This window comes from Octopus bimaculoides, chromosome 5, assembly GCF_001194135.2.
Source record: "Octopus bimaculoides isolate UCB-OBI-ISO-001 chromosome 5, ASM119413v2, whole genome shotgun sequence".
Taxonomy (NCBI): Eukaryota; Metazoa; Mollusca; class Cephalopoda; order Octopoda; family Octopodidae; genus Octopus; species Octopus bimaculoides.
In genome coordinates this window covers 13,807,082-13,818,629 of record NC_068985.1, presented here as the reverse complement: position 1 = coordinate 13,818,629, position 11,548 = coordinate 13,807,082, and the positions used below count along the sequence as shown (strand labels likewise).

The 11,548-nt window shown below is 38.7% G+C and overlaps 1 protein-coding gene across 1 annotated transcript in view; it reads left to right on the top strand.

Moving 5' to 3' along the window:
• The window catches only part of LOC106877220 (nuclear pore complex protein Nup160), a 52,883-nt gene that overhangs the window by 38,489 nt on the left and 2,846 nt on the right, over window positions 1-11,548 (top strand). Inside the window, exons 22-29 of the mRNA XM_052968012.1 lie at window positions 709-864; window positions 1,523-1,661; window positions 3,253-3,348; window positions 5,200-5,294; window positions 5,977-6,073; window positions 7,660-7,765; window positions 9,784-9,953; window positions 11,179-11,242. Of these exons, the coding sequence (XP_052823972.1) occupies window positions 709-864; window positions 1,523-1,661; window positions 3,253-3,348; window positions 5,200-5,294; window positions 5,977-6,073; window positions 7,660-7,765; window positions 9,784-9,953; window positions 11,179-11,242 (923 nt within the window). The remainder of the gene's footprint in view (window positions 1-708; window positions 865-1,522; window positions 1,662-3,252; window positions 3,349-5,199; window positions 5,295-5,976; window positions 6,074-7,659; window positions 7,766-9,783; window positions 9,954-11,178; window positions 11,243-11,548) is intronic.

Genomic DNA, 11,548 nt, shown 5'->3' with positions numbered 1-11,548 from the left:
TCACGCACAGCACATTTCCAAAGGTCTCGGTCAGTAGTCATCGACTCGGTGAAGCCCAATGTTCGAAGGTCTTGCCTCACCACCTCAGCCCAGGTCTTCCTGGGCCTACCTCTTCCACGGGTTCCCTCAACTGTTAGGGTGTGGCACTTTTTCACGCAGCTATCCTCATTCATTCTCACCACATGTCCAAACCAGCACAATCGTCTCTCTTGCACACCACAACTGATGCTTCTTATGTTCAGCTTTTCTCTCAAGATACTTACACTCTGACGGGTATGCACATTGACATTACACATCCATGTAAGCTTAAATAATAAACCGTGATATGGTGAAGGATTACTGTACCTGTATTTACAACTGTTGTTGCAAATATCAAAATACTTTTTGAGATGAGAAAATTAAGTTTATTAATCTGTAATGTACTTCTACTGTTTGATGTCTATGGCATTACTTTATGTTGCTTGGTTTATAGTAGCTTTGTATATTTTATTGGTCTCTGCACCAGAACATTCTTTTCAAGTTTTTCACTGCAGTACATTTTCTGTTACTTATTCTTGAAAAGAGGGAGAGTAAAATAGTCCTGGGAAAGATTTGAACTCAGAATATAAATGTTTGCAACTAAATATCACAAAGTATTTTTGTCAGCTGCCCTTCCAGTGGGAATCATTTTCGTAAATTTGTTTTTAATCCTTAACATTTTCCCACCAGATGGCCTGACAGTTTTAGTTTCTTATTCCCCGAGTTCCTTGTCGGACACTGCCAGTACCTCCACCTGCAGGAATATGTGCGTATGTTGTCTTCGTGGTGCACCAAGAATGAACATTCAAGGAAATTCCTCCTTGGACAAGCATATCTTTATTTCAAGTTAGTAATTTTAATTGCTATTATTTTTTTCTTTCTTTTAGTAATTAATTACCAGCCATCATTTAATTCATTGATGATACAAAATTTTACTACACTCAAATAATGTAAACACACTAACACATCATTGTCCTCGTTATTCTGCGCTCAAAACATACACTAACATACTATTATAATAATCCTCATCATCATCGTCTTATGTTCAGTTTCCATGCTCGCATAATCAGTGACAGTGGTGTAGCCAATATGAGTCATCAGACTATTATTTTAGCTCCCTAAAAACAGTTGAAGACTGAGTATAAAAGTTATAATTAGATCATGTGGCCTTTTTGATATTACTACTGAAAAAGGAACAAAAGGACCAATTTTACAAACCCCCTTTTGCAGATTATCTCAATGATGATTGACAGTGACCTTATTTTCATGGCTAGTGATTTAATGGACATTGTGTGACAACCCAAGTGCCAGTAAGGCGAACCTGGAAATAATCGCGCTCAAATGGTGCTTTTTACATGCCACCGGCACGGGAGTAAGACTGCTGCTCTGGCAGTGATCCCGCTCGGAAGATGCTGTTAATAATAATATTAATGCTGATAATAATCATAATAATTAAAACACCCACCACAACAACAACAATAATAATTATAAATTGTAATTACAGCGAACCCTACAAGGCTGCCCAGTCATTTGTTGAAGCAGCCGAAGGATTAAATAACGGGGAGCCATTTTTGGTACGCAAACTGTTGCAAATTAATGACGATATGAATATTCCGATGATGGAAGTGAACTACTACCTCAAGGTAAGAAGAAATTTGATGCTTTTGAAAAGGTTTCAGTGGCTTTTTGATTTTGAAACTTAAATTTGTTATTCTTACTACATTTGGTTGTTTGCCATTTGAGGATTCCATAAAGTCTATCTTGTTTGATTCTGATTTCTTCCAAATTCAAATCTGTGAACTGAATAGAGATGCAGTATTTGTATGAATGCTCTTTTGCACAGATATGGCCAAGTGGTTTTGGGTTTATTCCCATTGTATGAACATTATGGTGGAGGCGCAGTGTTAGGGCAGTGGGCTCGCAGTCGTAGGATCGTGGTTTCGATTCCCAGGCCAGGCGTTGTGAGTGTTTATTGAGCAAAAACACCTAAAGTTCCATGAGGCTCCGGCAGGGGATGGTGGTGAACCCTACTGTTCACCACAACTTTCTCTCACTCTTTCTTTCTGTTTCTGTTGTACCTGTATTTCCAAGGGCCAGCCTTGTAATACAGTGTATCACGCTGAATATCCCCGAGAACTATGTTAAGGGTACACATGTCTGGAATGTTCAGCCACTTGCACGTTAGTTTTACGAGCAGACTGTTCTGTTGATCGGATCAACTGGAACCCTCATTGTCGTAACTGACAGTGCCATAAAAAAAAATGAACACTGTTGACTGGGCCTTCTACTGTAGTTTCAAGTGAACAAATACCTTGTGAATGAAATTTGGTAGAGAGAAATTTGGAGAAGCCTGTCTCTCTCATGTGTGTGATCATCATTTAACTTCCCCTTTACCATTCTGGCATGGGTTGGACAGTTCAATGTGAACTGATGAACCAGAGGGCTGTACCAAACTCCAATGTCTGCTTTGGCATAGTTTCTGCTATGGATACCCTTCCTAATGCCAACCGTTTAACAGTATGCTGGATGCTTTTTACGAGTGTGTGTGTGCATACACACACACACACACACACACACACACACAGGAGGGTGTGTATGCTCTCTTGTCTTCAACCAAAGATTGCCATTCATACAAAACAGTGTCATGTATTTGTAGTTCTCCATGAAAGCTTGTCTGGGATGGTTGTTGTTTGGTAAGCTAATGTTACCCTGCTTGGAAATGGGTAAATTGTTGGTGACAGGAAGAGCATCCAAACACAGAAAAATGTAACACTTCATAATGTCACCTGACCCATGCAAGCACAGAAAGAAAGACAATTGTGATGGTGGTGGTTGTGGTGGTGTTTGAATTGGTGAAATCATTGTAAATACTGAAGTTACTTCAAATGCTGAGCCTCACCATTTCTGGTGATTTCACGAGAAATATATAACATTGCCTAAACTGTACCTCAAAGACTTAGGTTCTTCTTTAGAGCCAGAAAATACTTCATCTCAGATCAGTTGCTGACCCTCTACAATTAAAAGCTTAATACGATCCATGTTGGACTTACACATCTGAGACAATGTTACTGCCACGAATGAACACATAAATATTCTTCACTGCATCCAAAAGAAAACTGTCTGACTAATTGGCAGATTTAAAAAAAAATTCTAAGCTGTATTCTAGATATTTGATATTTTATTTTCTTTGAAAAATTCACTCTTCAGATTCTTGTTTTGATTCCATTTGTGCAGGTTATTAACCAGTTTGAACATTTTCAACATCCACATATAGTAATTTCACTCGCAGAAGAAGCAATATGTATTGCTAGTGAATCTGATCCTAATATAGTAAGTGGTTTCTCTCTGTTTCTCCTGTTTACTGTTTGCAAGATTTGACATCATCTCATCATTTTGTAATGTTATTTGTTCTCTCACCACACACACACACATGAAACAAAGAAAGTGTGAGCTATATTATTGTGATGATAAAGAGAATGGGATTATAGAAGAATTGAATAAACAGTTGGAAGGGTTTTTTATCTTTTTTGGAAGATATATAAATGTTGTTTTGAAAAAGGTGAAGTCGACAGGAGTGGCTGTGTGGTAAGTAGCTTGCTTATCAACCACATGGTTCCGGGTTCAGTCCCATTGCGTGGCACTTTGGGCAAGTGTCTTCTACTAGCCTCGGGCCGACCAAAGCCTTGTGAGTGGATTTGGTAGATGGAAACTGAAAGAAGACCATTGTATATGCTGATGTGTTTACGTCCCCGTAACTTAGCGGTTTGGCAAAAGAGACCGATAGAATAAGTACTAGGCTTACAAAGAATAAGTCCTGGGGGTCGATTTTCTCGACTAAAGGCGGTGCTCCAGCATGGCTGCAGTCAAATAACTGAAACAAGTAAAAGAGTGATAAATGAAAACAGTGCAAGGGTGATCGGATGTCAATCCTTTCAAACAGCAGTCTTCAACCTTTTTGGTACCTTGGGCCTGGTTTCATGCAAGACAATTTTTCCACGGGCCAGAACATCACATGCATAACAAAACACAATAAGGCATATATTATCATCATCATCATCGTACTGGCATGGGTGGGATGGTTTCACAAGAGCCAGCCAGGCAGAGGCCTGCACCAGACTTCTGTGACTGTTTTGACAGAATTTTTACAGCTGGATGCCCTTCCAAACACGACCACTTTACAGTGTGGACTGGGTGCTTTTAAGTGGCATGCAATAATTTAATCATTACAGTGCCGGGTGACTCGTCCCATGTTGGTGGCATGTAAAAAGCACCATGCAAGCATGGTCAATACCAGTACCGTCTGACTGGCCCTCGTGCTGGTGGCATGTAAAAAGCACCCACTACACTCTCGAAGTGGTTGGCATTATGAAGGGCATCCAACTGTAGAAACTTTGCCAGATCGGATTGAAGCCTGGTGCAGCCTTCTGGCTTGCCATCCCTCAGTTAAACTGTCCAACCCATGCCGGCATGGAATGCAGACGTTAAAGTATTCGGCTTGCAATCAAAAGTCATGAGTTCGATTCCTGGCAGTTTGTTGTGTCTTTGAGCAAGACCTTCTATTTCACATTGTTGCTGTTCATATGGCTGGCAAGAATGAGTGGTACCTGTGATTCAAAGGTCCGGCCTTGTCACATTTTGTATCATGTTGAATCTCCCTAAGAACTACATTAAGGGCATGTGTGTCTGTGGAGTACTCAGCCACTTGCACATTAATTTCACAAGCAAGCTGTTCCATTGATCAAATCAATGGGAGCACTTGTTGTCGTAACTAATGGACTACCGAGACCGTTGGCATTATGTCGTGCTTGAGAAGACCCATCAAGCTGAGCAAAATCGCAGTCGTGGCAGATACTGGTGTCACACAAATGGCACCTGTACCAATGGCACATAAAAGCACCCATTACACTCTTGGAGTGGTTGGCGTTAGGAAGGGCATATCTGTTTTGGATCCTCTTCCTAACACCAACCATTGTACAGAGTGTACTGGGTGCTTTTTACGTTGTGCCAGTACAGATGCTTTTAACGTGGCACCAGCACAGGAACTTTTTACATGGCACCAGCATGTATTCAAATTTCTTATTCAATTTGATTATCATTAACTGTATCCCTAAATGTCTTTCAACTTAATGTACACTCTATCCAGACATGTTTACCTCACCTAAATTCTCCTTCTGTTTTCAGGCAACGTTGTATCTAAAAGTATTTAAGTATCATTTAGAATTAGGACATTATGAGAAAGCCTATAATGCTATGGTTACCAATCCAGATCCCTCCAGGTATTCATCAATGCTTTTTCATTTCAAATATGTTTTATTATATTTATCTGTTTCGCACTCGTTTTCTTTCAATACAGAATTTGTTGTGTAAAGTATTGTTTCTAGATAGCTGGTCTATTCATTTGCTTGTTATAATATAGCATTTTGTAAGGTACTGAGCAGGCAGAATCATTAGCATAAAGTACTTAACTGCATTTTCTCTCCAGCTTTATGTTTTGAGTTCAAATGCCACTGAGGTCGACTTTTCTGGGTTGATAAAATAAGAACCTGTTTAGCAGAGGTGGGGTGTAGTTAATTACCCTGTCCTTTGAAATTCCTGGTCTTGTACCGAAAATTGAAATAATGGTATCATAATATTTTGTGGGTAATGCAAGGCGGCAACCTGGCAGAAACGTTGGGACGCCGGGTGAAATGCTTAGCGGTATTTTCTGTCTTTACGTTCTGAGTTCAAATTCTGCCAAGGTCGACTTTGCCTTTCTTCTTTTTGATGTCGATAAATTAAGTACCAGTTGATCTAATCAACTGGCCCTGCTCTCCAAAAATGACTGAAACAAGTAAAAGAGTAATAAAAACAATGATTTGTCACTTCATAGCTGTAAATGTTGTTTTGAACGTGGTGGTGGTGGATGGACTATTAACATGTTATATTATAACTTTGCTGTTTTCATCTTTTTGTTTCCAGCTGTAAAGATTGTCTACGACAGTTACTGAATGTGTTGTGTGACCGCAAGCAGTTAAATATTTTGGTCAGATTTCCTTATAATAATCTCCAGGAAGAGGTAAAGTGTTTCTATGGATGTACTAGTTCACTTATCCAATCTATGAACAGAAATAATTAAATGTTAACAGAAATTCTCATTTCAGATTTTCACTGAATATTTAAATGACTTAATATTAACAAACTCTAAATGATTTTGTTTTTTATTTTATTTGTGCATACCATTTCGTGTATGTGTGTGTATTTTGAGCTGACCAATGCCTTGTGGAGAGTAAGAAGTATATACATACGCGACCTCATGGGGTTGTGTAGTGTGGATTTATGGGAGAAAAGACACACACACAAGAAATTCTGCAAATTTATACAGCGCTACGAAGTGCATTCCAGAAGCCTTGGAACTTTTTCAGGAGAGACTTTTATTAATTTCAAAAAGTACAAAACTCCAGTCTCCTTCAAAATAGGATCTTCTGACTTCAGTGCACTTGTTTTAGTGCCCCAGCTGCTTCATGAAGGCCCTATAGAAGTCCTCCAAACTGAAGGTGTTTCGGACCCTTGTCACAGCCACCTCTGTCTTCTGAATCTCTTCAAAATGATTACCCCTGGGGTTCTCCTTCAGCTTGGGAAACCATCAAAAATCACAGGGAGCAAGGTTTAGATTCTTGGGTGTGTGACGAACAGTTTTGATGCCCAATTCTATCAAGTGGTTGGTTACCAGGATGGAATTGTGACAAGCAGTGATTAGTAGGGTGTGTTCAAAGTGCTGTTGAGCTATATCCTTCAATCATCATCATCATCATCATTTAACATCCGTTGTCCATGTTGGCATGGGTTGAACAGTTTGGCATGCTGGAAGGCTGCGCCAGGCTCCAGTCTGATTTGGCATGATTTTCTACGGCTGGATGCCCTTCCTAATGCCAACCACTCCGAGAGTGCAATGGGTGCTTTTATGTTCCACCAGCACAGGTGCCATTTGTGTGACACTGGTATCTGCCACGACTGCAATTTTGCCTGGCTTGACCGTTGCCAGTACCGCCTGACTGGCCTTGTAGGGTTTTCGAGCGAGATCGTTGCCAGTGCCCCTGGACTGGCTCTTGTGCGGGTGACACATAAAAGACACCATTTTGAGCGTGGCCGTTTTTGTGCGGGTGACACGTAAAAGCACCCACTACACTCTCTGAGTGGTTGGCGTTAGGAAGGGCATCCAGCTGTAGAAACTCTGCCAAATTAGATTGGAGCCTGGTGTAGCCATCTGGCTGCACCAGTCCTCAGTCAAATCGTCCAACCCATGCTAGCATGGAAAGCGGACGTTAAACGATGAACGATGATGGGTCTCCTTCTTGGTCATTGCTTCTGTCAGGCCCAACACCCGAAAAGGAACTTGGCCACTTTGCCTCCATGATCTTCAAAATCTCAGAACTACAGGATAATGCAGGATTAATTCAAAACAATATGAATAAATAGGCATTATATTTGACAGGATAATCTGAATTCTAAGAAAGTAACGACAATGTCATGTTATGTCTCTGGAAGACACCCAACCCTTCCCCTAGTCTCTTCTGTTCTGCTATTTCATTGTAACCCACCACTTTATAGTTTCTTTTACCTATTCTGAAGATGTTCATGTTTTACAATCGTTTGTCCTTGCAGGTGGTGTCTATTCTAAAGAACCGAGCCCGATCTGTTGATTTGTCTTCACACAATTATTATGACCTGTTGTTCTCAATACATATTTCAAGAAATAGTTACCGAGCTGGTTTGTTTCATTATTATTATTATTATTAATATTAATTTTATTTAAGGCGGCGAGCTGGCCGAATTGTTAGCACACTGGACGAAATGCTTAATAGTACTTCGCCCGTCGCTCCATTCTGAGTTCAAATTCCTTCGAGGTCGACTTTGCCTTTCATCCTTTTAGGTTCGATAAATTAAGTACCAGTTGTGCACTGGGGTCAATTATATTGACTAGCCCCCTTCCTCCAAAATTTCAGGCTTTGTACCTACAGTAGAAAAGATTATTATTTTATTTTATTTATTTATTTTTTTCCTCCTTGATGTGTGGATGATTATGTCTGAAATGTATCATTAACCAAAACTGACAGTTCACTTATGATTGTGCTTGTATGTTTAAAATATTTTCTTTCTGCTTTACAAAAATGAAAGATAAAGGGGTAAAAAAAACACAATGTGTGCTGAATGAGTTATTGATAAGCAATGATTGTTTAAATGAAGCAAGATGATGATTGTCATGTAATTATAAAAAACAAAATTCACCATCGCATTGATGTGTGTATAATTTTGATGTGTTTGTTAATAAATGATTGTTGAAATTTTAATTGAAAATTTAACTGAGCTTGTTGGATGAAATGTTTTCCAGTATTTTTTTCTGGCATCCTTCATTCTGAATTCAAGTCCTGCCAAGGTCAACTTGGCCTTTTGTCCTTCTGAGATCAGTAAAATACCAATCAAGGACAGTAGACTGGCAGAACCATTAGAGCAGTGTTTCTCAACCTTTTTACCCTTGTGTAACCCTTAAAATAAATTACATGTCTCAAGGAACCCCTGCACAAAAAAAAAAATTATATACCATAGCTTTCTCATATTCTTTTCATCGAAGTTTGCATGGTAAATATCATAGATATATATATAATTACAAATTTGGGAATTTACCAATAGAACCGTAACTCCTGTTTCAGGATAACCTTATTGTATGAAATACACAAAGAAAGTTATATCCAATAAAATGATAATAATAAAATACTATAACCATTTAAAAAACCTACTATGAGCATACAATAAGGTTATCCTGAAATAGGAGTTGTGGTTCTATTGGTAAAATCTCAAATTTGTAATAATATAAAAGATAGCTTTTGTAAGCACTTCCATGTTGGTGATGTTACTACAGATGGTGTTCAGATTTTTCTCATTGCTGAGTAGAGGAGGAGGAGTGCTTATGCAGAATTGGTTTAGTGATGGCAGGAGGTTGTACACAGTGTGGGTGATGATAGGAAGAGAGATGAATGAATCAGGAGTGCCTGAATGATGATGACTAGTTGATTTTTAACCCTTTTGTTACCGTATTTATTTTGAGATGCTCTGTGTTTCTTTCAATTAATTTTAAATATGTTGTTGGCACTCCGTCGCTTATGACGTCGAGGGTTCCAGTTGATCCAATCAACGGAACAGCCTGCTCGTGAAATTAATGTGCAAGTGGCTGAGCACTCCACAGACACGTGTACCCTTAACGTAGTTCTCGGGGATATTCAGTGTGACACAGTGTGACAAGGCTGACCCTTTGAATTACAGGTACAACAGAAACAGGAAGTAAGAGTGAGAGAAAGTTGTGGTGGAAGAGTACAGCAGGGTTCACCACCATCCCCTGCCGGAGTCTCGTGGAGCTTTAGGCGTTTTTGCTCAATAAACACTCACAACGCCCAGTCTGGGAATTGAAACCGCGATTCTATGACCACGAGTCTACTGCCCTAACCACTGGGCCATTGCGCCTCCACAATTTTAAATATAACAAAGAATTTAGTAAAATAACTTGGTTATCATTAAGCTGATGTTAGGAACATAAATTACAACTTAAGGTTTAATGGAAGATTTTAAATCAAAATTTTTGAAAACAGGACATTTGTACTACAGAGCCAGAGGTGGTTTCAGCAGGGTTGGTATTGAAAGGAGTTAAGGAGAAAATGTGGGCACTAAATTTCTTAAAGTATGATTCCTGCTACAAGTTGTTTATTATTTCATTTGTTTTCTAAACGTTTTCAGCTGGCAATGTGATGTACGAACAAGGTCTGCGGCTGGGGCAAGAACTGCCAGGGGTTCGTGGTCTTCAGCGCCAAGTTCAGTGTTATTTGGCTGCTATGCATGCCTTACGGTTGGCGAAGCCAGAATATGCTTGGGTGGTGAAGCCTATACCAAATTGTTTAACTCACCCAGTAAGTGGATTATGTGTAAATTTCCGACTATTCATTAATCTCACAAACTATTGTCAAAGCTATGTGTATGTAACCACATCAAATCTCACTACAAGATAAAGTACATACATACAAACAAATACATACATACATATACACACACACACACATATACATACATACATATGTACCAGGGACGTGCTGCCTAGGTAGGCAAGGTAAGCAGTGCTTACTTTGAATAAAATGAATCGATAGCAGTTAAATAATTGAAACAAGTAAAAGAGAGTAAAGAGTTACACTGATTACTATGCATAAAATACAAAATATGCTATTTTTTTGTAGACTAGGTAGGCATAATTCTCCCCTACCTTTCAATCTCAGTATTAAAGCTACGCATAGAACTGCTGTAGTACATATGCTTTGTACATTCCTATAACAACGTTTTCTTTACGTGCTATAAAGGCAGAAGTAAATCTGCCTTCAACTCAGTCGCGCGCCTGTGTTTCGCTTATTCTTTTGTGTGTTTTACTACATAAACGTCACCAACTGCCTACTCTGAGTATCTACTGACGGCACATGCCTGATATGTACATTGTCAAATCTTTCTTTTGAAATATACGGGCTGCAACTCTATTAACATTATCTACTATAGCCTTGGGCTGACCAAAGCCTTGTGAGTGGATTTGGTAGGTGGAGACTGAAAAAAGCCCATTTTATATATATATATATATATATATATATATATATATATATATATATATATATATATATATATACATACACATGTATGTGTTTGTCTCCCCAACATCACTTCACAACCTTCCCCGTAAATTGGCAAAAGAGACCAATAGAATAAATACTAGGCTTACAAAGAATAAGTCCTGGGGTCGATTTATTCGACTATAGGCAGTGCTCCAGCATGGCCAAAGTCAAATGACTGAAACAAATAAAAGAAAACACCAAGAAAATTCTTCACAGCTACATTAAATATCTTAACATCTGTTCATTTTATTCATTTATATTTCAGTTTGAGTTTTGCCCTAATTCTCAACATACAATCAATTCAAACTGTAGCTTTAATTCCAATTCTATGCAGTTAGTAAGTAATTCATCTCATTATAAGCAACCAATTGCATTGGCTACTACTAGAGAAGTGTCTTAGTGAATTTTATGTGATATTGTTATTAATAGTTGGAATTAATGACATTAATTCTCTCTTGTTAACTAAAATGTTTGTCTTTTTCAGGCACCTGAAGAAGGAACTTCTCCAAAACATTACCTTGATGGTGAGGAAAAAATAGTGACGGATGGTAAGCTTTTTATAGATTCAGCTGCTATATCTAGCAGGTCAAAAAGTCATTAACTTGGACTGATGTTTAAGGCACTGACCAAAAACACATAAGACATGTAATGAGCAAAAGAGTTTTAAATTTTGCTTTGTTTTTATTATTATGAACCACATAGTTCTTGGTTCAGTCCCACTGCGTGGCACCTTGGGCAAGTGTCTTCTACTATAGTCTCGGGCCGACCAAAGCCTTGTGAGTGGATTTGGTAGACGGAAACTGGAAGAAGCCCGTTGTATATATGTATATATATATATATATATATATATATAT